Source organism: Epinephelus lanceolatus, chromosome 12 (genome assembly GCF_041903045.1).
Source record: "Epinephelus lanceolatus isolate andai-2023 chromosome 12, ASM4190304v1, whole genome shotgun sequence".
Classification (NCBI taxonomy): Eukaryota; Metazoa; Chordata; class Actinopteri; order Perciformes; family Serranidae; genus Epinephelus; species Epinephelus lanceolatus.
The window spans coordinates 44,783,864-44,810,355 of record NC_135745.1 but is presented as its reverse complement, the minus strand read 5'-3'; the positions used below and the strand labels follow the sequence as shown (position 1 = coordinate 44,810,355).

The 26,492-nt window shown below is 45.7% G+C and overlaps 1 protein-coding gene across 1 annotated transcript in view; it reads left to right on the top strand.

The window, feature by feature from the left end:
* The window catches only part of wdr33 (WD repeat domain 33), a 41,093-nt gene that overhangs the window by 6,976 nt on the left and 7,625 nt on the right, over positions 1-26,492 (top strand). The window contains exons 2-14 of the mRNA XM_033650092.2: positions 4,045-4,263; positions 5,543-5,611; positions 5,728-5,832; positions 6,003-6,098; positions 8,864-9,015; positions 22,696-22,793; positions 24,858-24,984; positions 25,146-25,300; positions 25,411-25,489; positions 25,606-25,716; positions 25,806-25,900; positions 25,995-26,081; positions 26,175-26,314. Coding sequence (XP_033505983.1) covers positions 4,060-4,263; positions 5,543-5,611; positions 5,728-5,832; positions 6,003-6,098; positions 8,864-9,015; positions 22,696-22,793; positions 24,858-24,984; positions 25,146-25,300; positions 25,411-25,489; positions 25,606-25,716; positions 25,806-25,900; positions 25,995-26,081; positions 26,175-26,314 — 1,518 coding nt within the window. The 5' untranslated portion in view covers positions 4,045-4,059. The remainder of the gene's footprint in view (positions 1-4,044; positions 4,264-5,542; positions 5,612-5,727; positions 5,833-6,002; positions 6,099-8,863; positions 9,016-22,695; positions 22,794-24,857; positions 24,985-25,145; positions 25,301-25,410; positions 25,490-25,605; positions 25,717-25,805; positions 25,901-25,994; positions 26,082-26,174; positions 26,315-26,492) is intronic.

Genomic DNA, 26,492 nt, shown 5'->3' with positions numbered 1-26,492 from the left:
GGCCCCAGGGCCCTATGTCAGAGATCAGGCTCAACAAACTCTGATCCTGATCTCTGGGCTGACTGATCCTGATCTCTGAGCTGACTGATCCTGATCTCTGGGCTGACTGATCCTGATCTCTGGGCTGACTGATCCTGATCTCTGAGCTGACTGATCCTGATCTCTGGGCTGACTGATCCTGATCTCTGAGCTGACTGATCCTGATCTCTGGGCTGACTGATCCTGATCTCTGAGCTGACTGATCCTGATCTCTGAGCTGACTGATCCTGATCTCTGGGCTGACTGATCCTGATCTCTGAGCTGACTGATCCTGATCTCTGGGCTGACTGATCCTGATCTCTGAGCTGACTGATCCTGATCTCTGAGCTGACTGATCCTGATCTCTGGGCTGACTGATCCTGATCTCTGGGCTGACTGATCCTGATCTCTGGGCTGACTGATCCTGATCTCTGAGCTGACTGATCCTGATCTCTGAGCTGAGAAACAGAACAGCTGATCAGAATCAGCTCAATCAGCTCTGAGTATGTTCAGCCTGAGAGAGGTGCGTTCACAGTGAGCACCAACAGACATCATCAGTAGAGTGCAGATAACATGATTCATGATTGATGTCATGTGATGAGGTCATGTGTCTAACATACAGAAACATGTTTCTATCTTAACAGTGTTCATATATTTGAATATAAGTTATTCAGCTGTCATGTGATGGAGCCCAAACACACTGGGCACAAACTCAACATCAAACACACAGATATCAAACAGACTGGTAAAAGTTTTGTTTCTACTGACTTCATTCTGTCAATATTAGGCTGAGGTTCATTTAACTGCTGTGAAATGACTTCATGTAATCTCCTTTATTCTCACATGGAGCTATTATGGGATGTTGAGTCCCATCAATGAGCCAGTTACACCGCGGAGTCTTTGAATATATGAAAAGTATTCATGAATCACTGCATCATGTGTCCACGTAGATTCATTTCTCATCAACACTGACAAACCTGCAGTTCTCTTTTTAAACGTTATTTTTGGGCTTTTGTTGCCTTTAATGTCAGGACAGCATAACGTTATGGGGAGAGAGGGAGCGACATGTAGCACAGGACAGCAGGCTGGGTTTGAACCCGCGGCTGCTGCGTCTGATCACGGGGCGTCCGCTCCATCCACTGAGCCACCGATGCTCCGTGGTAATTACTTTAATAATGGATTGTGATTTATGTCCAGGGAAAACCACAACAAGGGTCCAAAGTCTTTTCAGAGCCAGAGACACTTTTCTTACGGGCCGACAAACCGCTGTCTCTCTGATGTGTTCAGTGTCTCTGATGTTATAAAGAAAAGAATCAAAGGACAATGCATAAAATGTGCTGTGATGATAATGTAAATCCAGGATGTGTAATATGTGATATATGTGGGTGGAACAGATTGTTAGATAAATGATAGTGTGAGGTCAAACAGTATCTTTCATATAGACACTCCTCCAGGGAGACATCCAAACAGGCTCTAATCACCTTCTCCTAAAGCCTAGTTCACATTACACGACTTTCACCCTGATTTTGCATCGTGGAGACGATCGTAATCGTCTCACCAACTGCGTTACGACCTGTGTGTGCACACCACAAGATTTCGCCACTGAGCCCTCGCCGACAGAGCCCCAGATAATGTGGTGATGTAGCCAAACTACGTTTTTAACTGGGAGACGACACATCGTAAAGGCATGGATATTCTTCCCAGTGTTGAATCAGATCACCCTCCTGGGCCTGGGTCCAAACACAACACGCTCCCTGTGATCCTGTGGACGCCGCCATTGTTGTTGTTGCTTGCCGGCTGGCTTGTCAGTGTTGCCAGATCGTGGGATGGAAACAAGCCCAAAAGAAGCGACTATCATGCGTTTAAATAACTTTCTGGACGGATATATGTAGAGGAAGGTGACGTTTAGAGAGCAAACCCAAATGAGCAGCTCCACTTTAGAAACAAGCCCAAAGTCGTGGCTAATAAGTGGACCTGGCCAGGGGCAACCCTGCGGCTTGTCCTCCGCATATTTCTTCCGTCCTCCTGCGTGTTGACGTGGGACGTATCCCGCCTCTCATTGGCTGATGCTCTTTGTCAGTCGTGTCACACTTCTCCAGTTTTCTACCATTTCAGATATCCAGTCACAGACGAGGGGGCGACTTGATCGTAGGCTTGTTCACACATGAGGACTCGTCGTGGCAGACTATCTGCTGACTCACCTCCAACCCAAGGTGGCTCTCAAGATCGTCTGCGACGTCAAAATCACGGTGAAAATTGTGTAATGTGAACTAGGCTAAACAGAGATCTGTGTGGGTACATGAGACCCACAGAAACACGAGACGTGGCAATGCAAAAATCTTCATTCTTAATAACAACTAGGGGTGCAACAGTACAGGCAGTGTTTTGTGCGTAAACAGAATAATTTCCCCCCCAAAATTATCTCTTTGTTTTGCTTGACTTTGCAATTGATATGCTGCTGTGTTGTGCTACAGCCTATTCAAGTGCTGGAATTTGTTATTTAAGTGACAACCCCTGAACGCAGCACAGGCTCTGCTCCATAGACTGGCATGGTTATAATTGTCGGTCAGGAAAATGCGGCCCAGACACAGGGTGGAGTTAAAGCTGGCGCTCATCACTAACAGGATAGTCTGCAGCCCTTTGTACACAGGTGGGCGTGACATGTAACACAACAGCTCTTGTATGAGTTAGCCGCTAACTGCTAACAGCTGCTGTTCTTCTTCTTCGCGTTAGCCGCTAACTGCTAACACCTGTTGGTGTGAAATGTGTGTGTGTATCCCAAATGAGATGGACCACAAACATTCTCCCTGTACGATCTCATCTGTAGCGTTTCATTGACTCACTGTCATTTTGTGATTCCGCCATTTTCTTCTCTGATTCAGAAACTCTGAAGCCTCCACTAACGGTAGAGGAAACACTGCCTTTAATAAAACCTTCTCACATAAAAACATCTTTCAAGAGATCTGCTTCAAAAGTATTTTTATAATCTATAACAAATTAACAAGCTGCTAACGGCTAAAGTTAACTAGCTGCTAACAGCTAAAGTTAACTAGCTGCTAACGGCTAACGTTAACTAGCTGCTAACAGCTAAAGTTAACTAGCTGCTAGCAGTTAATGTTAATGAGCTCTACTGATGTCAACACAAATTTGTTGAGCATTATCAGAAAGGCTGTGTGCTCTGATGTGTCCATAGTTTACTGCGTGCTCTGGTGTGTCCATAGTTTACTGCGTGCTCTGATGTGTCCATAGTTTACTGCATGCTCTGATGTGTCCATAGTTTACTGCGTGCTCTGATGTGTCCATAGTTTACTGCGTGCTCTGATTTGTCCATAGTTTACTGCGTGCTCTGATGTGTCCATAGTTTACTGCGTGCTCTGATGTGTCCATAGTTTACTGCATGCTCTGATGTGTCCATAGTTTACTGCGTGCTCTGGTGTGTCCATAGTTTACTGCGTGCTCTGGTGTGTCCATAGTTTACTGCGTGCTCTGGTGTGTCCATAGTTTACTGCGTGCTCTGGTGTGTCCATAGTTTACTGCGTGCTCTGGTGTGTCCATAGTTTACTGCGTGCTCTGGTGTGTCCATAGTTTACTGCATGCTCTGATTTGTCCATAGTTTACTGCGTGCTCTGGTGTGTCCATAGTTTACTGCATGCTCTGATGTGTCCATAGTTTACTGCGTGCTCTGATTTGTCCATAGTTTACTGCGTGCTCTGGTGTGTCCATAGTTTACTGCGTGCTCTGATTTGTCCATAGTTTACTGCGTCCTCTGGTGTGTCCATAGTTTACTGCGTCCTGATGGTGTCCCAAACATGTGAACATGTGTTCTTATGTTGTCAGGACGACAGGATGCCGTTAGTCTGGAGCTGCTTTTTATCCTGAGACACACCAGAAAGACACTGATCACTGTCATGAGTGATGTCATCTGATTATTAATGATGGCTGATGACAGTCAACAAGGAGAAGTGTGTGTCATATCTTCACTCAGTGTCTCAAAGCACACTAATCCTCTGGTCTCCCATCCTGCAGGTATAGCGGGTCACCATGGCGACAGACATCGGCTCGCCGCAGCGGTTCTTCCACATGCCGCGTTTCCAGCACCAGGCACCGCGGCAGGTGTTCTACAAGAGGCCGGACTTCGCCCAGCAGCAGGCCATGCAGCAGCTCACCTTCGATGGGAAGCGCATGAGGAAGGCTGTGAACCGCAAAACCATTGACTACAACCCGTCTGTCATCAGATACCTGGAGGTAAACACACCTGGATGCCTCCGTTCACTCTGAGACAAAGCCTGTTAGTGTTGATGTAGTACTATGATGATTATCAATATAATGATGATAATAATAATAGATGTGTCTGAGTAGCTGCTGGATGTGGAAACAGCTTGTTGATGATGATATGTGGGTGTGTTGCGTTCACAGCCACATCAGTTAGTGTGACGTTTATAAAATGAATTAAAGTCTGCTCGTTGCAGTGAAGCTGTTTCTCCACTGAAAACACTGGGTCCAGTACCTTGAGAACCACAAACAACCTGTACGACATGGTACCTAGACCCTCGGTGTGTTCAGACAGTCCTCTTAAATGTGGGCGGGGTTGTTGTCACTCACTGCTCCGTCCAGCACTCGCTGTATTTCCTCATCAGCGGTGACACAGATGGAAGTCTGCACCTGGTTTATCGTCCACAGAACGAGGCTGCACGCCCACATTTTCACAACAAAATAGAACAGGCTGCAGTGAGAGTCTCTCTCCATGGGATATTTAAAAATAGCAGCTTTGTGCATTTAGTCCTTCTCAGGCAAGCTCAGGGGTTTAGTGTTGCTGTAGCCCACAGGAAGTGAGGATTAAAATATATGACCTTCACATAATCCGCTCCAAATTCATCTATATTTTTAAAGTCATTACTAAAAGTGTGTGTCATATAAAAACTAAAGTGATGGTCAAAGTTGTCACAGTGAAATTTAAGGTGTGCTGATGGATTCACGTCATCAACTCATGCATTGAGTAACATTACAAGTTAACGTTCCACCTTAAAAGTTGCCGGCAGTCAGCCCAGTGAAGTCTCCTGCTGCTTGCCTTCGACTGACTGAGTGAATAAAGAGCGACCTCAGGAACCAGTGAAGGGAAACTGTGCTGATATTCAACCAGCTGTGTGACATCACAGTGTGTGCAGATGGACGGTGTTCGCCTGGAGCTCATCTGCACACACTGTGATGTCACACAGCTGGTTGAATATCAGCACAGTTTCCCTTTAATCTGTTGGTCTTGTGTCAGGATGGCGGATATGTGTTCAGTGTCACTGAGGTCGAACGTCAGCTGTCTGATACTGTATACTATATAGTATAATAATGTACTAGTATTATCGATTATTTTTCGATGATTTGATTAATGAGGCAATTTAAACAACATGAAAACCAAAATATTTCTTAATAACATTTATTGAAACACTGTTTCTAAGGCTGAGTGTCAACGAGTCCTCTCTGGGACCAGTCGAGCAGGACCGAGTCAGTCTGACTGTTTCTGTGTTTGTAGAATCGTCTGTGGCAGCGAGACCATCGAGACTTCAGAGCTGTGCAGCCCGACGCAGGATGTTACAACGATGTGAGTACTGACTCCTCTCATTGGATGAAATCATGAATCAGTTATACTGAGCGGGATAACACTGACAGGAACTCATCATCTGAGTCTGTCTGTCTGTCTGTCTGTCTGTCTCTCAGCTGGTTCCTCCTGTGGGCATGTTGAACAACCCGATGAACGCCGTCACCACAAAGTTTGTCCGAACCTCTACCAACAAAGTCAAGTGTCCCGTGTTTGTGATCAGGGTAAGAAAATAAAATTTTCAATATTTTACAGTATTCCTCTCAGGATGATGTAGATGAAGATGATGATGTCAGAGGGACATTTAGAGACACTGATATGAATGTATATCTGAGAGGACGCTGTCACTGTGTTGCTCACACTTTTGTTCTCTGGACTTCCTGTTTGTCTCCAGTGGACTCCTGAAGGTCGTCGCCTGGTCACTGGAGCCTCCAGTGGAGAGTTTACTCTGTGGAACGGACTCACCTTCAACTTTGAGACCATTCTACAGGTAAACATCCACCCATACATCCACCTGTACTCCTGTGTAGTAACGTGACCAATCAGGTGCCACAGAGCTGCTGTGTGAGAGGACTCCTGTGTGTCTGAGTGTCTCTGATGCGGTCAGGTTGTAGAGACGCGTCTGTTATTTAGCTGTGTACATGAGAACAGACGCTGTGCGATGGTTCAACACAAGGATCCATCTGAGCAGCAGCTGAACAAGAAACCAGCAGTCACTGGTGAAACTAACTGGAAGCTTCATATTAAATGTGTTTAAACAGGAACAGGTTCTGATCATGTTTGTAACAAGCTGAAATCAAGTGAAGTTCACAAACAGAAGGTCAGTCCAGTGTTTGAATACCAGCAAACTAATCCCAGTTTAAACCAGTCTGACAGCTGAGTCCACTGCAGAGGACAAACTCAGTATTTGAGCCCAGCTGCTCCGCTGTGCTTCAGCAATCATAATATAATGATAATGATTTCATTGTCTGAACGAGGTTACAGTGTGCTCCACAAAGTGCATGAAAATAAAACGAAATGTAAAATCACATGACAGTATTTAAGAACAGTGTGTACAGACGCAAAAACACAACAAAAGCAAATAAAACACAAAAGTTACAAATAATGTTCAAAGGTCACTGAAAACAAATTCAGCATTCATGTTCACACAGTATTCTCCCGTCATGAGTGGGGCTGGGTGTCAGAACTCTACCTGTAAGGTATCGACAGAAGTCACTTGGTACCAAGCAGGATGAAGGAGCAATACCTACAGTCAGTCCTCCAAGCACCGGCGGTCTGATCCTGGACCATCCCGTCCCCCCGCTGATCAGCAGACTTTCTGTTACAGCTGTCTTCAGAGCCACGATCCTCCCAGCAAACAGCCAGCTCACCGTCTGCCCGCTAAACACAAGCTACACAGCTGCAGCTAACACCCAGCACCAGCCTGTCGTTATATCTGTTGAGTGTGTGATGCTAACAGTGAGCGTCTGCCACCCTGATCACAGCAGTGTGTCTCACACCGCTGATCGTTGTTCAGCTCAGCGCACGAGAAGAGAGACATCAGTGAGTTCAGCAAACAAAGAGTTAAAGTCCAGAGGAAGTGAGACCAGAATGAGCCTGAGGTCACATTATTTTCCTGTACCCACTGAGCTCTCACAGACATTTGTATCAGTTATGAAACAAAACCAGCATCAGATGGACTGTATTCATAATCAGTACTACACAATAATATAAATAACCAGCGCCAATTCATCAGTCAGTGAGAGTGTGTGTGTGGGCGGGGCATAAGCACATACAGCCAGCAGCAGCAGCGACCCACCATCTGACACCGGCACACCGTGAGGACAGAAACAGAGGGCTCTGTGGGGACGGAGCACCTGCTGCAGCAAGCCAACACGCCGTCTGTGGTCATTTTGACTTGACCAGCAGACTTCACTACAAGCTGATTGGCTGTTGAAATAGGTTACGTGCTTTAAAACCAGCCGCCGGCCATTTGACCAGCTGAGTGTCAGGTGACACCATCAGTTGGCTTGAGTCCAGCTCAGACCGGCCAGTTCACACTGCTGACACTTTTCTCTGTGACGTTCTAAAATGGTTTCATCTGGTCACCTGACTGGTGACTGAAATAATGACTGCGGTCACCTTCCACCGCGTCCAATTAACACTGTGTCCATTTGGCTGTGTCAGCGTGGGTTTCCTTCACGTGCTCCGACATGTTCTCCCTGTGTCAGTGTGGGTTTCCTTCACGTGCTCCGACATGTTCTCCCTGTGTCAGCGTGGGTTTCCTTCACGTGCTCCGACATGTTCTCCCTGTGTCAGCGTGGGTTTCCTCCAGGTGCTCCCACATGTTCTCCCTGTGTCAGCGTGGGTTTCCTCCAGGTGCTCCCACATGTTCTCCCTGTGTCAGCGTGGGTTTCCTCCAGGTGCTCCCACATGTTCTCCCTGTGTCAGTGTGGGTTTCCTCCAGGTGCTCCAACATGTTCTCCCTGTGTCAGCGTGGGTTTCCTCCAGATGCTCTGACATGTTCTCCCTGTGTCAGTGTGGGTTTCCTCCAGGTGCTCTGACATGTTCTCCCTGTGTCAGCGTGGGTTTCCTCCAGATGCTCCGACATGTTCTCCCCGTGTCAGCGTGGGTTTCCTCCAGGTGCTCTGACATGTTCTCCCCGTGTCAGCGTGGGTTTCCTCCAGGTGCTCTGACATGTTCTCCCTGTGTCAGCGTGGGTTTCCTCCAGGTGCTCTGACATGTTCTCCCCGTGTCAGCGTGGGTTTCCTCCAGGTGCTCTGACATGTTCTCCCCGTGTCAGCGTGGGTTTCCGCCAGGTGCTCTGACATGTTCTCCCCGTGTCAGCGTGGGTTTCCTCCAGGTGCTCTGACATGTTCTCCCTGTGTCAGCGTGGGTTTCCTCCAGGTGCTCTGACATGTTCTCCCTGTGTCAGCGTGGGTTTCCTCCAGGTGCTCCAGCTTCCTCCCACAGTCCAAAGACATGCAGGTTAATTGGTGACTCTAAATTGTCCGTAGGTGTGAATGTGAGTGTGAATGGTTGTCTGTCTCTATGTGTCAGTCCTGTGATAGTCTGGTGACCTGTCCAGAGGGGGGAACCGTGCCCCTCACACAGTGTCAGCTGGGATAGGCTCCACCCCCCTGTGACCTCCACAGGACAAGTGGTTACAGAAAATAAATTAAGTTTTATTTACTGTCATAACATAAACAACACTGGACAGCTGAGTGTCTCCCTGTAGGTCTCATGCGCTGTCCTCATCTCCTCTGTCCTCTGCAGGCCCACGACAGTCCCGTGCGAGCGATGACCTGGTCTCATAATGACATGTGGATGCTGACGGCGGACCACGGCGGCTACGTCAAATACTGGCAGTCCAACATGAACAACGTCAAGATGTTCCAGGCACACAAGGAGGCCATTAGAGAAGCCAGGTTTATACCCAATCTACCATTTTCTGTAGTCTTACTGTCAGCGCTGCAGTGCCACGCTGCAGCCAGGCGGGGGCGCAGCCTCGCCTCCCGCCACATGTTGTTGTTGTTGTGGTTGATTCATGACAGATGTAAGTGTGTGCTGTTGCAACACTGCAGTGATCTGTTGTTGATGTTCTTCCTGATGTGGCTGATGAGCTGTTTATCTCTGTTCTGTTGAATAAAGTCATCAATCATTGATCTCTAACTCGTTTGGGGCGGCCCGCTGGAAAATGCACCAACAATAAAGTTTTAGCAGGGATCAATAAAGTTTTAAAATAAAGCGAATAAAGAGAAGCTCACACTGCTGGTCTGAACCTCATGCAACAGGCAGCTGTAGATGTTTTAAATAAAGGTTTGAATTCAACACCTACACCTTAAACACAGCACAGCCTCGGAGGTAAATCCCCCGTCTTCTTCTGCTGTTAACTGGTAAAGACTACAGAACACAGGTCCTGACCCGTAGTCCACAAACACTGAGCCTACACCTCCCATCATGCACCTGGATAGTGTCTTTCATTAGAGCCTCCCCACCTGGTGAACAGCCACGTCTGTCAGACTCCGCACCCCCAGTTTGTAATGCAGACGGCATGTTAGACACACCTGTAGTGACATCATTAGGCTACAGATGACATCATGCGACGGTTAGTTCAGCTTACTGGTCCTGGTTGATCCAGTAAACTGGTACAAATACTGCAGTGTGATGTCATTGTGTCCAGCGCACCTATTTCTCTTTGCACTCCTGAGTTGACGACCGATCAGACTTTGATTTTTCAGACTTTCAAGACAGGACATGTAGGGATGGACACGAGACAAAGATCCAGAGCAGGAATCAGACCAGCGGACATTTTGTGTTTACAGCCATCAGAATGTGGCCTGGGACGTCTTCACACTTAGAACATCAAGCTTCACTTTGACCTCTCGATTTCTTAATATCAGAACCTGTCTACTCCCAAAATAACCTGTCTGTCTTCTTCTCTGTGAGGCCTGAGGACTGCTAGCCTAGCTTAGCACAAAGACTGGAAGCAGGGGGACTGTTAGCCTAGCTTAGCACAAAGACTGGAAGCAGGGGGACTGTTAGACTAGATTAGCGCAAAGACTGGAAGCAGGGTTTAAGTGTTAGTCTAGCTTAGCACAAAGACTGGAAGCAGGGGGACTGTTAGCCTAGCTTAGCACAAAGACTGGAAGCAGTGGGACTGTGAGTCTAGCTTAGCACAAAGACTAGAAGCAGGGTTTAAGTGTTAGCCAAGCTTAGCACAAAGACTGGAAGCAGGGGGACTGTTAGCCTAGATTAGCGCAAAGACTGGAAGCAGGGTTTAAGTGTTAGCCTAGCTTAGCACAAAGACTAGAAGCAGGGTTGAAGTGTTAGCCAAGCTTAGCACAAAGACTGGAAGCAGGGGGACTGTTAGCCTAGATTAGCGCAAAGACTGGAAGCAGGGGGACTGTTAGCCTAGCTTAGCACAAAGACTGGAAGCAGTGGGACTGTGAGTCTAGCTTAGCATAAAGACTAGAAGCAGGGTTTAAGTGTTAGCCAAGCTTAGCACAAAGACTGGAAGCAGGGGGACTGTTAGCCTAGATTAGTGCAAAGACTGGAAGCAGGGGGACTGTTAGCCTAGCTTAGCACAAAGACTGGAAGCAGGGGGACTGTTAGCCTAGATTAGCGCAAAGACTGGAAGCAGGGTTTAAGTGTTAGCCTAGCTTAGCACAAAGACTAGAAGCAGGGTTTAAGTGTTAGCCAAGCTTAGCACAAAGACTGGAAGCAGGGGGACTGTTAGCCTAGCTTAGCACAAAGACTGGAAGCAGGGGGACTGTGAGTCTAGCTTAGCACAAAGACTGGAAGCAGGGGGACTGTTAGCCTAGCTTAGTGCAAAGACTGGAAGCAGGGTTTAAGTGTTAGCCTAGCTTAGCACAAAGACTAGAAGCAGGGTTTAAGTGTTAGCCAAGCTTAGCACAAAGACTGGAAGCAGGGGGACTGTTAGCCTAGATTAGCGCAAAGACTGGAAGCAGGGTTTAAGTGTTAGCCTAGCTTAGCACAAAGACTAGAAGCAGGGTTGAAGTGTTAGCCAAGCTTAGCACAAAGACTGGAAGCAGGGGGACTGTTAGCCTAGATTAGCGCAAAGACTGGAAGCAGGGGGACTGTTAGCCTAGCTTAGCACAAAGACTGGAAGCAGTGGGACTGTGAGTCTAGCTTAGCATAAAGACTAGAAGCAGGGTTTAAGTGTTAGCCAAGCTTAGCACAAAGACTGGAAGCAGGGGGACTGTTAGCCTAGATTAGTGCAAAGACTGGAAGCAGGGGGACTGTTAGCCTAGCTTAGCACAAAGACTGGAAGCAGGGGGACTGTTAGCCTAGATTAGCGCAAAGACTGGAAGCAGGGTTTAAGTGTTAGCCTAGCTTAGCACAAAGACTAGAAGCAGGGTTTAAGTGTTAGCCAAGCTTAGCACAAAGACTGGAAGCAGGGGGACTGTTAGCCTAGCTTAGCACAAAGACTGGAAGCAGGGGGACTGTGAGTCTAGCTTAGCACAAAGACTGGAAGCAGGGGGACTGTTAGCCTAGCTTAGTGCAAAGACTGGAAGCAGGGTTTAAGTGTTAGCCTAGCTTAGCACAAAGACTAGAAGCAGGGTTTAAGTGTTAGCCAAGCTTAGCACAAAGACTGGAAGCAGGGGGACTGTTAGCCTAGCTTAGCACAAAGACTGGAAGCAGGGTTTAAGTATTAGCCTAGCTTAGCACAAAGACTGGAAGCAGGGTTTTAAGTGTTAGCCAAGCTTAGCACAAAGACTGGAAGCAGGGGGACTGTTAGACTAGCTTAGCACAAAGACTGGAAGCAGGGGGACTGTTAGCCTAGCTTAACACAAAGACTGGAAGCAGGGGGACTGTTAGACTAGCTTAGCATAAAGACTGGAAACAGGGGTAAAGTGTTAGCCTAGCTTAGCACAAAGACTGGAAGCAGGGGGACTGTTAGACTAGCTTCGCATAAAGACTGGAAGCAGGGTTTAAGTGTTAGCCTAGCTTAGCACAAAGACTGGAAGCAGGGGGACTGTGAGTCTAGCTTAGCACAAAGACTGGAAGCAGGGTTTAAGTGTTAGCCAAGCTTAGCACAAAGACTGGAAGCAGGGGGACTGTTAGACTAGCTTAGCATAAAGACTGGAAGCAGGGGTAAAGTGTTAGCCTAGCTACATTTTCAAGGTCCAGTTATTAGGATTTAGGTGCTTATTTTGGCAGAAATGGAACATGATATTTATAACCATGGTTTCATTTGTTTATAACGACCTGATGATGAATGACCTGTTTATATCTGCAGAGGGAGTGGGTTCATGTCCTCAGAGCACCGCCATGGTTCTACAGAAGCCCAGAAGGGCTGACTGAGTCTCTGTATTAGAAACATTAGGTGTAAAGTTAGATTCAGAAGTTTGTCTGTAGTTAGTATCACATGTAGTTTTTAACTGACCAGAGTCCACTGTCATGGTCGTTAAAGAGTTAATGAACAGCTGACCTGTGAACGATCAGTTGTCCTTTATCAAATATTAATCTGATGTGTTTTAAAACTGATTGTTTATAAAAGGTGAAAAAGTTTAAAATGTTTAGTTCAAACCGCCCACAGTTCAGCTTACTGATGACATCATCGACCAGTAGAGACTGGACTAACGCAGTCACAGGAATACTGTGGGGACACTGTGGGGGACACTGAGGCAACACTGTGGGGGACACTGGGGGGGACACTGAGACGACACTGTGGGGGACACTGAGGCAACACTGGGGGGACACTGAGAGAACACTGTGGGGACACTGAGGGGACACTGTGGGGGACACTGGGGGAGACACTGTGGGGGACACTGTGGGGGACACTGAGGCAACACTGAGGGGGACACTGTGGGGGACACTGTGGGGGACACTGAGGCAACACTGAGGGGGACACTGTGGGGGACACTGTGGGGGACACTGTGGGGGACACTGGGGGAGACACTGTGGGGGACACTGTGGGGGACACTGAGGCAACACTGAGGGGGACACTGGGGGGGACACTGAGACGACACTGTGGGGGACACTGAGGCAACACTGGGGGGACACTGAGAGAACACTGTGGGGACACTGAGGGGACACTGTGGGGGACACTGGGGGAGACACTGTGGGGGACACTGTGGGGGACACTGAGGCAACACTGAGGGGGACACTGTGGGGGACACTGTGGGGGACACTGAGGCAACACTGAGGGGGACACTGTGGGGGACACTGTGGGGGACACTGTGGGGGACACTGGGGGAGACACTGTGGGGGACACTGAGGCAACACTGAGGGGGACACTGAGACGACACTGTGGGGGACACTGAGGCAACACTGAGGGGGACACTGAGGCAACACTGAGGGGGACACTGAGGCAACACTGAGGGGGACACTGAGGCAACACTGGGGACACTGAGCAGTAGAAACCAGACTAACAGTCCCCCAATCCTAAATGGATCTCTTACAGACTAGTGTTTCTTGTTATATTGTGTCATGTTCAGCTCTAGTGTGTCCGGTTCTAGCATGTCCAGTTTGGTTCTAATGTGTCAGGTTCTAGTGTGTCTGGTTCAGTTCTGTTGTGTCAGGTTCTAGTGTGTCCGGTTCAGTTCTAATGTGTCAGGTTCTAGTGTGTCTGGTTCAGTTCTAATGTGTCAGGTTCTAGTGTGTCTGGTTCAGTTCTAATGTGTCAGGTTCGGTTCTAATGTGTCAGGTTCTAGTGTGCCCGCTTCAGTTCTAATGTGTGAGGTTCTAGTGTGTCCGGTTCAGTTCTAATGTGTCAGGGTCGGTTCTAATGTGTCAGGTTCTAGTGTGTCCGGTTCAGTTCTAATGTGTCAGGGTCGGTTCTAATGTGTCAGGTTCTAGTGTGTCCGGTTCAGTTCTAATGTGTCAGGGTCGGTTCTAATGTGTCAGGTTCTAGTGTGTCCAGTTCAGTTCTAATGTGTCAGGGTCGGTTCTAATGTGTTAGGTTCTAGTGTGTCCGGTTCAGTTCTAATGTGTCAGGTTCCGTTCTATTGTGTCAAAATCGGTTCTAATGGGTCAGGTTCTAGTGTGTCTGGTTATATTGTGTCCGGTTCCGTTCTAATGTGTCAGGTTCTAGTGTGTCTGGTTCAGTTCTAATGTGTCAGGTTCTAGTGTGTCCGGTTCAGTTCTAGTGTGTCAGGTTCTAGTGTGTCAGGTTTGGTTCTAATGTGTCATGTTCTAGCGTGTCCAGTTCGGTTCTAATGTGTCAGGTTCAGTTCTAGTGTGTCCGGTTTGGTTCCAGTATGTCAGGTTCAGATCTAATGTGTCAGGTTCTAGTGTTTCCAGTTATATTGTGTCCAGTTCGGTTCTAGTGTGTCCGATTCGGTTCTAATCTGTCAGGTTCTAGTGTTTCCAGTTATATTGTGTCCAGTTCGGTTCTAGTGTGTCCAATTCGGTTCTAATCTGTCAGGTTCTAGCGTGTCTGGTTTGGTTCTAATGTGTCAGGTTCTAGTGTGTCAGGTTTGGTTCTAATGTGTCAGGTTCTAGCGTGTCTGGTTAACACAGCCATGCTGCAGAGGCTAACACAGTTAGCCATGCTGCAGCTGTGTCAGACTGAGCAGTTACAGGCAGACTTCAGAGAATTTTCTCTCAGTAAATGTTGGACTGTCCTCTGTCTGTCTCTCAGCTAACAGGTCTTTAGCCTGAAGTCGTTGATGACTACGACTCGTGGTCTGTAGTTTTATCGATCGATACTGTTTGTGTGTATTTAAAGAGTTGTTCCTGCAGTGAGGATCCACCAGCTGCTCTGTCTCACTCATGATGATGGTGATGATGATGATGGTGTCTCCCACAGTCACTCTGCTGCTATCTGATACGAACCATGAAGAGAGGTCGTCTTCGTCCTGTCACATTTATCTCTCCATACAAAGGCAGATGTTCACACTCAGAGTCCATGTGTGGTGAACAGTGTCAGTATATTTATTCTCTGACCTGCAGTTCGTCATGGAAACGTTCTGAAGGAACGCTTTGCTAACCTTCCTGTAACTGAATGCAGCAGCAGGTTAACAGAGTTCCTGATGTCAGTAAACTACAGATCAGACACACTGTAGCCGTACGTCTCCTCTTCATCATGTGATGAAGCTTCACTGCTGGATCCAGAGCAGTTAAACTGAGGGTGTGTTCAGAAACACTTAGTCTGAGTGCATGAGCGCAGTCTGCCAAAACTGCACCGTTGAGTTAATCACAACACTCCACAGCAGAGCGTGCTCTGGACTCTGTGTGAGGAGGCGGAGCAGCACAGCGCCGAGCGGAGTGAATGTGTGATTTACTTAATCATTAATTCATTCATGTAGAAACAGAACGCTCCTCATTTTAGTTTGCAGTGTCAGACTGGGTTTCATTTTCAGACCAGGATAAGGAGAAAGCAATAAATACTTAAGTGAATGTTCAATGGAAACTTTAAGACTTAAGAGTGTTTTGTGCAACATTTTATTTTAAAACTCAGACTTTAAGGAAAATCATAACTTTGTGTAACTGGCTGCAGAGATTTACTGTTCTCAAATATGAAAAGTAATTTTATCATATTAAATGTAATAAAGTATTACAGTAAAAGTAAAGTAAGTGTTTTTGATAAAATTAAGTGGTCAGAATTTTGAGGATTATGAAGATTATTTCTTCTGAATGTCCATTAAATGGACCCTAAATTACACTTAGAGAAAACAGAGGTCTGCTTCATAATTTAAAGGATTTAAAGAACAAAATCCAGCTTTTCCTTCCTCCCTTCCTTCCTCCCCTCCTCCCTTCCTTCCTCCCCTCCCTCCTTCCTTCCTCCCCTCCCCCTTCCTTCCCTCCATCTTCCCCTCCTCCCTTCCTTCCTTCCTCCCCTCCCTCCTTCCTTCCTCCCCTCCTCCCTTCCTTCCTTCCTCCCTCCTTCCTTCCTTCCTTCCCTCCCTTTAAGTATTTAAGGTTTTCTCCTTTTATCATAAGGAATCCCTTAAATTTAGTTAAGCCATTGCAAATAAGACTTAAAGTACTGCAAGGTCAAGTTTAAGTAAGTGAACGATTACCATGGAAACTAAACTGTTGTAAAAATGTCTTTGAATTCTGTAAATGCCTTAAATGGGTTTTTCCTTAACTAAGGAAACCGTCTAAGAGATTTTGTGCAATAACCCTCAGTAAGTCCCTCAGCTAAGGAGAAATTAAGCCCTAAGTGTCATATTTAAGGAGAAAACTTTGTGCAACAGCTCCAGATACTCCAAAAAAATACTTAAGTACTGTAACGAAGTATCATTACTGTGTTAGAGTACTTTGAAGTATCATTACTGCGTTAGAGTACAATCAGAAGCAATCAGCTGTGTAAACAGGAAGTCAGTGTAGCATCAGGAGCTGTAGTTTTTACATTAATGTTCAGTGTACAGACAGACTAACAGTATTCATCATGTAGTCACTATTCAACTACTAGCTGCCGTGTCTCACATTGTTTTGTCATGTGATCAAATAGAGACTTTCTATTGGACAACATAAACATCACCCTGCTGTTGTCATCGTAGATGTTTATAACAAAACCAAAAGAAAAGAAGACAAAAATATTTCATTTAATAAAGTTTTTAGTGTTTATGCAGAATAAACATACTTTTGTTCGAGGTTGCCACTGTCCGTCTGTCCCGTTCTCGTGAACATAATATCTCAAGAAGGCCTTTAGGAAATTGCTTCACATCTGGCACAAACATCTGCTTCAAGTCATGGATGAAGTAATTAAAAGTTCGTAGTCAAAGGTCAAGGTTGCTGTGACCTTGAGTCTGTGGGATTCTTGTAAACGCAACATCTCTAGAAGGTCTCGAGGAAGTTTCCACAAATTTGGCATAAACCTCTAAATTGGTCTTAATGATGAACTGATTAGAATGTGGTGGTCAAAGGTCACTGTGACCTTGCATCGGTCTGATTCTCCTTAATGTATTATCTCAAAAAATCCTTGAGGGAAATTCTTAAATTTGGCACAAACGTCTGCTTTGACTTAATGATGAACGGACCTGATTTTGGTGGTCCAAAATCAGTGACCTTGCATCCCTTGTCATTTCCATCAGTGTGTATCTCAAGACAACCTTGAGGGAATTTTTTTAAAATTTTTTAAAAAATGATGGAACCAAAGATCTCAAATTTGGACTCATCAGACCAAAGCACAGATTTCCACTGGTCTAATGTCCATTCCTTGTGTTTCTTGGCCCAAACAAATCTCTTCTGCTTGTTGCCTCTCCTTAGCAGTGGTTTCCTAGCAGCTATTTGACCATGAAGGCCTGATTGGCGCAGTCTCCTCTTAACAGTTGTTCTAGAGATGGGTCTGCTGCTAGAACTCTGTGTGGCATTCATCTGGTCTCTGATCTGAGCTGCTGTTAACTTGCCATTTCTGAGGCTGGTGACTCGGATGAACTTATCCTCAGAAGCAGAGGTGACTCTTGGTCTTCCTTTCCTGGGTCGGTCCTCATGTGTGCCAGTTTCGTTGTAGCGCTTGATGGTTTTTGCGACTCCACTTGGGGACACATTTAAAGTTTTTGCAATTTTCCAGACTGACTGACCTTCATTTCTTAAAGTAATGATGGCCACTGGTTTTTCTTTAGTTAGCTGATTGGTTCTTGCCATAATATGAATTTTAACAGTTGTCCAATAGGGCTGTCGGCTGTGTATTAACCTGACTTCTGCACAACACAACTGATGGTCCCAACCCCATTGATAAAGCAAGAAATTCCACTAATTAACCCTGATAAGGCACACCTGTGAAGTGGAAACCATTTCAGGTGACTACCTCTTGAAGCTCATGGAGAGAATGCCAAGAGTGTGCAAAGCAGTAATCAGAGCAAAGGGTGGCTATTTTGAAGAAACTAGAATATAAAACATGTTTTCAGTTATTTCACCTTTTTTTGTTAAGTACATAACTCCACATGTGTTCATTCATAGTTTTGATGCCTTCAGTGAGAATCTACAATGTAAATAGTCATGAAAATAAAGAAAACGCATTGAATGAGAAGGTGTGTCCAAACTTTTGGCCTGTACTGTAGCTCAAGAACACCTTGAGGGAGTTTCCTCAAATTTGGCACAAACGTCCACTTGGACTGAAAAATAATTCAGAATAATTAATTTTTCAAAGGTCAGTGTGACCTCACAGAACATGTTTTTGTCCATAACTGAAGAATTCATTCACTAATTCTGACCAAACTTGACACAAATGTCTAACAGGATAAAATAATGAAGGTCAAAAGGTCAAAGGTCAGCTTGACTGTGACATCATCATGTTTTAACGTCATATCTCAGGAACAGAAGGGGAGACATTTGGTCAGATACTGAATTGGTGACTCTAATCTTGAAACTGTGCTGATTGTATAGATCTTCTGTGTGTGAAGCATCCATGTTTTCACTGACATGGATGGAGACTGTCAGAGACACTGGACTGGTGGGCGGAGTCATACAACCACAGGGTGGACTGGTGGGCGGAGTCATACAACCACAGGGTGGACTGGTGGGCGGAGTCATACAACCACAGAGTGGACTGGTGGGCGGAGTCATACAACCATGGGGTAGTTATTGTAGTTTTCATTTGTTTCCCAGAGAGGTGTCGTAGCTTTCAGGATCGTTGATGATTAAATAATAATAATAATAAATATAGCTGCAAGCGGCAATACCAGGGTTCAAGCCAGCATGGAAATTTAAAACAAAAAAAAAAATTTAAAGCTGAGTAGAATAAAAAACTTTGACAGTTCAGGACACCTGAATTAAAGATTAACCACAGGTTTGATGACAATCAGACAGATGCTCATGCATTTATGTCCAGTCTTTATTGGGCCACACTCTTCTTTAGAAGCACTGTCCCCTCCTGTTGGTCAACTGCAGAAACATTTTGGGGACATGGATTAACGGCTTAATTAAAAAAGTCCACCAAGTTTGGTGATGTTTGAAAAAACCCTCATTTATTTATGGCTGAATTTTGTGAAAGGCCATTGCACTTGTTTGGAACTTGTGGCACCACGTATTGACTGATTTTAAAACAGTACATGTGTTTCATAATTATTATTTAACATAGTCTGCAAGTTTTGTAATGATTGGACAATCAGTTTCTGATTTCTAGTCTGATTTGTGTTACTGCATGCCCATTTTTTGTATTTGTGGCGCCCCTAGTGGTCAGTTTGAATGAAACTTGTGCCTGGCACCTGTTAAGACATTGCTTGCAAGGTTTGTGATGATTGGTTCAAACTTTGTGGAGTCATTTGCTAAGCCACGCCCCCATAAAGTTCATTAGTCATCTTTAAAACTCAGTGAGATATCAATGAGTTCAAGTGTTGGTGATAAAATTCTGAAAATAATCGCACATCATTCTGCTGATTTCAGGTATGTTGTCAAACATTTTGGTGACATTTGGTTCAAAATGAGATGAAATAGAAAATGTTGTGCGTACAGTACAACTGACAAGATAATGAACATCACTGTGAGCTAACCGTTAAACTGATCTGAACACCATATGAAACGTGTCATCTAGTATCCGAAGAATGTTTGTGCCAATGGTGGCTGCATTTAGATGAAGACTTTTGGAGATATAGATGTTAAAAATCTTAAAAATATAGAGTGACGGACTTCTGAATTGACTGTAGGTTGCAGCGCGACAAAGTTTTGTCAGTTGATGTGCTGAAAAACTTTGAGCTGTGTCAGACACACTGGTGATTTATTATGATTTTTTGAAGTGTGGACTGTGAAATGTCTTGATATGTAGTTTTAACGCAATAGGCCACGCCCCCTTTAAGCAATCATTTTCAGATGTTCTGCATCATGTGAGACATGACCTTAGATCATGCAAACCAAGGTTCGTACAAATATCTCTGGCTGATTATGAGATAGCAACTTTTTGCATGGGTAGCGCCCCCTGTTGGTTGATTTGAATCAACTCTTACAATGTGATTTAGATACTTATGTTGACATTTTCAACAAGTTTTGTAACTATTGGCTCAACGTTAAAGGAGTAAAAGCCATTTATGTGCAGAGCCACGCCCCCTCTAAAGTTCATTGGTTAATATCATCAAAACTCAATGACATATTAACTAGTCTATGATAAGTTTTGCAAAGCTTCATCCCGTGATGACTCACTGAACGTTTGGTGCAAATTGGACGTACGCCTTTGGAGGAGATGTAAAAATGGTGTTTTTCAGAGAATACAATATGGTGGACAGTCTAGTGGGCGGACCTTTAGGGGTGTTTAGGCTTTTGCAGAAAACCTTAACCTGACGATGTGTAACAAGTTTCAGGTCAATCTGACATACAGTGCGAGGGTGGTGGCCTTTCAAATCCACATTTTCCCTGACCTAAATTATAGCGCTGCCATCTGGCCTGTTTTTGATATTTTGAGCACCATTAGCTCAGTCCATAGGGACTTGGGTTGGGAATCGGAGGGTCGCCAGTTCAAGTCCCCGTCCGGACCAAATATGGAGCGTGGACTGGTGGCTGGAGGGGTGCCAGTTCACCTCCTGGGCACTGCCGAGGTGCCCTTGAGCAAGGCTCGGGGCGCCTGACCAAGGGCAGCCCCCTCACTCTGACATCTCTCCACTTTGTGCATGTATAGGTCCTGTTTGTGCACGTGTGTGTCTTTCAGACCTGTGTGTAATTGACAAACAGAGTGAAAAACTTGAATTAAGAAAGTATATAAAATAAATTAAAAAATAAATAAAATTATTTGCACACAACTTAACAATCATTGGTGAAAATTTCATGTGGCTACGATGTACCATCTCACTGAATAATAATAATGATAATAATAATAATAAAATAGCACAAAAACAAAAGGGTCCTTGAACCCTAATAATGTCTAACAGCTGACTGTATGACGGGAGGCTGGTGACTGTCATGTGTCATGTGTGTTGTAGTGTCATTACAGTGATCGTCCAGCAGGTGGAGACAGTGAGACGTTGACTCAGTTTGAGGTTATTAAAGAAGAAGCTCTGACAATTGATCAGTCACATGACCTCTGTACCATGTGACATATTGCATTATGGGATTGTTGTTGTCTCTGTTGCGTGACTGAGGAGACGTCTGCAGCTGGAATCAATTGATTGATTAGTCAATAGAAAATTGATCAGTCACCACTTTGATGTTTGTCAGTGTGACACCATGATGTTCTGGTTCCTGTGCTGTCACACATGTTCTGTCTCTGACAGACTGACGGACAGTGACACAGTGGAGGAGTTGTTCCTGGATGTGTCTGCTGTAGAGACGATCTTTAGAAGAGCAGTAGAAGAAGAATCGGTGCCAGTGTGTTTTTGATGGCGGTCTGAACAGGAAGTGTTCAGATTGTTTCTGCATCTCGTGGCCCCTCAGATTCATGTTTGGACCCTGTCAGCATGGAAACAGAGCGTTAAGTTACACTCAGATAAAAGGCTGGACAGTGACTGTAAATCAACATGATGTAAACAGGAAGTGGTTTCAGACGCCGTCACTGAAAGGATTTGACTGTATTTGAATGTTCAGTCAGGTGGGACGAGATCTAATCCTGAATCAGGTTTACAAACATCAGATGTGAAAACTTTGATGAGACGTATTTTACTTCATCAGATGAGATGATTCTCTTCTGTTTGTGGATCCAGTCTGTTTCACCTGCAGAGAGAAACCGTCCAATCAGGAACGTCAGAGGAAACTGACCTCATTCAGCAGGAAGTTAAATCTACAGACATGACCAAGAAACAAGAGTTGTGGACTCCAGTCACATGACTTGGACTCGCGTCACAATTTTAATGACTTCAGACTCGACAAATCGAAAAGAGACTTGAAACTCGACTTAGACTTTTACACCAAAGACTTGTGACCTTTGGACTTAAAAATACTCGCTACCTCCCCTGAAGATTAAAATTTTATTTTATTATTAAAAAAAAGTTTTATTTTAAAAAGCTCACTAACAATATTCATTCAGACAATCTGACAGCAGCCAGTCAAATGACAGGAGAGAACCATGAAGAAGTTCTGTTACTGAGCGCTGGTTAGATCCACTGATCAAAGTGACATGGTGGTCAACAACAAACAAACTGCTGTTTTAAAAGGCTTTGTGTTCAGTGAAGAGCGAGTTAGGACTCCAAACTCAGAGTTTAGGACTTGGGACCTGACTTGGGACTTGTCAGTCTTGACTTGAGGCCTGAATTGGGACATGAGTGCAAAGACTTACTCCCACCTGTGCCAGAAACATCAGAAAGCTGCCAGCATCTCAACCTGCAGCCACTGGCCCAGTGTTGGTCCAACACTGGACCAACACTGGACCAACACACAGAATAATGGGAGTATTTTAAATGTTGGAACAGATCATTAATATCAGTGTTCCCACAGTAGAACCCTGAGGAACATCTCTGATTTACACCTTCACACAACAACACAGTGTTTTCATGGTCAGTCGGCTGAGCCATAGCAGTGCATGCTGGGAAACAGAGGATCATGATCCAGCAGCTCAGAACCTGTAAAGAGAGAGAACATCAAATATAAAGTCATATGATTGGACGAAGCAACACTGATTATGACAAGCTTATTGAATCAGATGATCGTAATCGTCCAGTGTGACGTGTTTGGACGAGTCTCTTCTGGAGCTTTTGATCAAATCACATGACCTTCCTCAGCGGTCCGGATGTTTCTGTCACCATGGTGACGCTCTCTCTGCTTGTGCTCTCCAGTTTTTCTCCAACAGATAATAAATTTGCCACCTGCTCAGACGACGGCACCGTTCGGATCTGGGACTTCCTGCGCTGCCACGAGGAGAGAATCCTCCGAGGTACGTTGAGCTTAACCAGACCTGAGGTCATATTGAGGTCACACTGAGGTCACACTGAGGTCATATTGAGGTCAGACTGAATTAATCAATCCTTTGTCATGTGTGATTTAATAAAGAAAACATGACGCTGTGATCACACTAAAATAAAGTTAAATATTAAAAAATAACATATAAAATACTCTGAAACAAAGTGTCAGACTTGTCTGATTAAATCCATGAAACATGTTCATTAATATCAAACTGCAGCTTCACAGAAATAATAAGCTGTTGTTTTACAGAGACTCAGAGAGGACAAATGTCAGGGCAAAGTATAATGACCTAATAATATTGAAGGCATTTAAATTAATTTCCATCCTCATCTTTAAGCAGTTAAAATAAAAAAGACTCTCCATGGTGAACAGAGAATGTGACAACAGCAAACTTCTGATTTTACCTGGAAAACTTTTCTGTTTAACAGGAAGTGAAACGTACCTCCGCTCCCCTCAGAGCCAAGCTCCACCCACTGCGTCATTTACCTTCTTCAGTCAGTGGGGCTTTGATGAGTCTGAACACAACCTTTAAAACAACACCTGCACATGAACACCTCTGACCAATCAGTGAGCTTCAACCACAGACATGCCCCCTCTTTAGCATCAGCACTTTTTACACACAGATGGCGCCCGTCTTTACGTTTACACAGAACCAAATGATGCCATCATCATGTTGTTCCTGTGTGTGATTACAGACGGCATGATGACATCACAGAATCAAAAGAGGCGTGACACAACAGCGTCGGCCTCTAGTGTGACATATAACATACGTGTCAGCAGCTCTTTATAAACAACAACAATGACATCACATATCAATAACAATCATTTAGCGTCCCTGTTATATGGCGGCTGATCTCGTCCTCTGCTCGGAGGGTAAGGAGCTCCTGGACCTCAGTGTTTGAGTTAGCTACTAACTGCTAACAGCTGCTGTTCTTCCTCTTTCAGTTAGTCGCTAACTGCTAACAGCTGCTGTTCTTCCTCTTTCAGTTAGCCGCTAACTGCTAACAGCTGCTGTTCTTCTTCTTTGAGTTAGCCTCTCACTGCTACCAGCTGCTGTTCTTCTTTGAGTTAGCCTCTAACTGCTAACATCTGCTGTTCTTCTTCTTTGAGTTAGCTGCTAACTGCTAACAGCTGCTGTTCTTCCTCTTTGAGTTAGCCGCTAACTGCTAACATCTGCTGTTCTTCTTCTTTGAGTTAGCCGCTAACTGCTAACAGCTGCTATTCTTCTTCTTTGAGTTAGCTGCTAACTGCTAACAGCTAACAGCTGCTGTTCTTCTTCTTTAAGTTAGCTGCTAACTGCTAGCAGCTGCTGTTCTTCTTCTTTGAGTTAGCCTCTCACTGCTAACAGCTGCTGTTCTTCTTCTTTAAGTTAGCTGCTAACTGCTAACAGCTGCTGTTCTTCTTCTTTAAGTTAGCCGCTAACTGCTAACAGCTGCTGTTCTTCTTCTTTGAGTTAGCCTCTCACTGCTAACAGCTGCTGTTCTTCTTCTTTAAGTTAGCCTCTAACTGCTAACAGCTGCTGTTCTTCTTTGAGTTAGCCTCTAACTGCTAACATCTGCTGTTCTTCTTCTTTGAGTTAGCTGCTAACTGCTAACAGCTGCTGTTCTTCCTCTTTGAGTTAGCCGCTAACTGCTAACATCTGCTGTTCTTCTTCTTTGAGTTAGCAGCTAACTGCTAACAGCTGCTGTTCTTCTTCTTTGAGTTAGCCGCTAACTGCTAACAGCTGCTTTTTTAATCCTCCCGCGGTGGGTGGCACACAGAGCACGTCAAAATGTAACACCCGTCTTGCAGCTGTCATACAGACATCACTTCGGAACTGTTTCCAGCTCTGCCGTCACCGTAAAGCTGAGACCACTCTGTCCCCTCATTCTCTGGTCGTACCTTTTATACAGAACAGCGGGGTGACATAATGGCGTGAGATTCCCGCCTTGAACAGGAAGTGTAGAGACCAGGAAAATAAGATTTTTACCATATGATGTAATGTGATGTGTAATATAATGTGTGTGTGTGTGTGTGTGTGTGTGTGCGCGCGCAGGTCACGGTGCTGATGTAAAGTGTGTCGACTGGCATCCCACCAAAGGTCTGGTGGTGTCCGGCAGTAAAGACAGCCAGCAGCCAATCAAATTCTGGGACCCAAAGACAGGACAGAGTCTGGCGACACTGTGAGTTCATCAGTGTGTGTGTGTGTGTGTGTGTGTGTGTGTGTGTGTGTGTGTGTGTGTGTGTGTAGCTTTAAAGGGAAAGTTCACATAGTTTTGTAAAGGCTGAAAATGGAGACGTTGATGGTCACCACTTATTCATGTCACTGAGCGTCTCTCTTTAGCCACGCCCATAAGAACACAGTGATGGAGGTGAAGTGGAACCTGAATGGTAACTGGCTGCTGACGGCGTCACGTGACCACCTGTGTAAACTGTTTGACATCAGAAACCTGAAGGAGGAGCTGCAGGTGTTCAGAGGACACAAGAAGGAGGCGACAGGTGAGTCAGAGCTCAGCTCACACCTGCACTCATCCATACACACACTGTCACACACACACACACACACACACACACACACTCTGACTCTGTCTCCTGCTGTGTGTCTCCAGCTGTGGCGTGGCATCCCGTCCACGAGGGTCTGTTTGCCAGCGGCGGCTCTGACGGCTCTCTGCTCTTCTGGCACACGGGGTAATGATGACAGTCAGTGTAACATTAAGGGGCTGAGTGGACGCCACCCGTCACCAGCCTGCAGGGGGGGCTGTTGTGTGCTGGGTGTGCTGGTTTGACTGGTGTTCTGTGTCCAGGGTGGAGAAGGAGGTTGGAGGGATGGAGATGGCTCATGAGGGGATGATCTGGAGTCTGGCGTGGCACCCACTGGGTCACATCCTGTGCTCGGGCTCCAACGACCACACCAGGTACATGTAGTGACAGGATAGAGACGCCCGCCTGCAGCTGAGCGGCTCTGTTCTTTAAACGTTCCCTCTGTGTTGTTGGAATGTTTCAGTAAGTTCTGGACAAGGAATCGACCGGGGGACAAGATGAGGGACAGATACAATCTGAACCTGCTACCGGGGATGTCAGAGGACGGCATGGAGTACGGTGAGCCGCAGGAGGACAAATGACACACTGAGCTTTGAGTTTAGGTTTCAATCAGCTGCTGATCAGTCTGTCTGTCTCTGTCTCTGTGTCTCAGATGACGTGGACTTGAACAGCGTGGCCTCCATCCCTGGTATGGGCATCCCTGAGCAGCTGAAGGCAGCCATGGAGCAGGAGCAGAACAGTAAGTGTCATCCTGGAACATCCTGGAACTCAGACAGGAACTGTCTGCGTGTTTCAAGGCTGCTGTGAACAATATAATAACTCTTGTCTCCAGGTAAGGAGGCAGCTCCTGAGGTGGAGATGTCCATCCCAGGTCTGGACTGGGGCATGGACGAGGTCATGGGGAAAGACACCAAGAAGGTCCCGCAGAAGAAAGTCCCGTACGCCAAACCGATCCCAGCGCAGTTCCAACAGGTAAACAGCTGACGCCCACAGGTAAACAGCTGACGCCCACAGGTAAACAGCTGACGCCCACAGGTAAACAGCTGACGCCCACAGGTAAACAGCTGACGCCGAGCACTCACCTGGCGTCTGTCAGGAAGCTGCAGTAAAACATCTTGCTGAAGCGATAAAGATGGCGTCGCTGTACAAA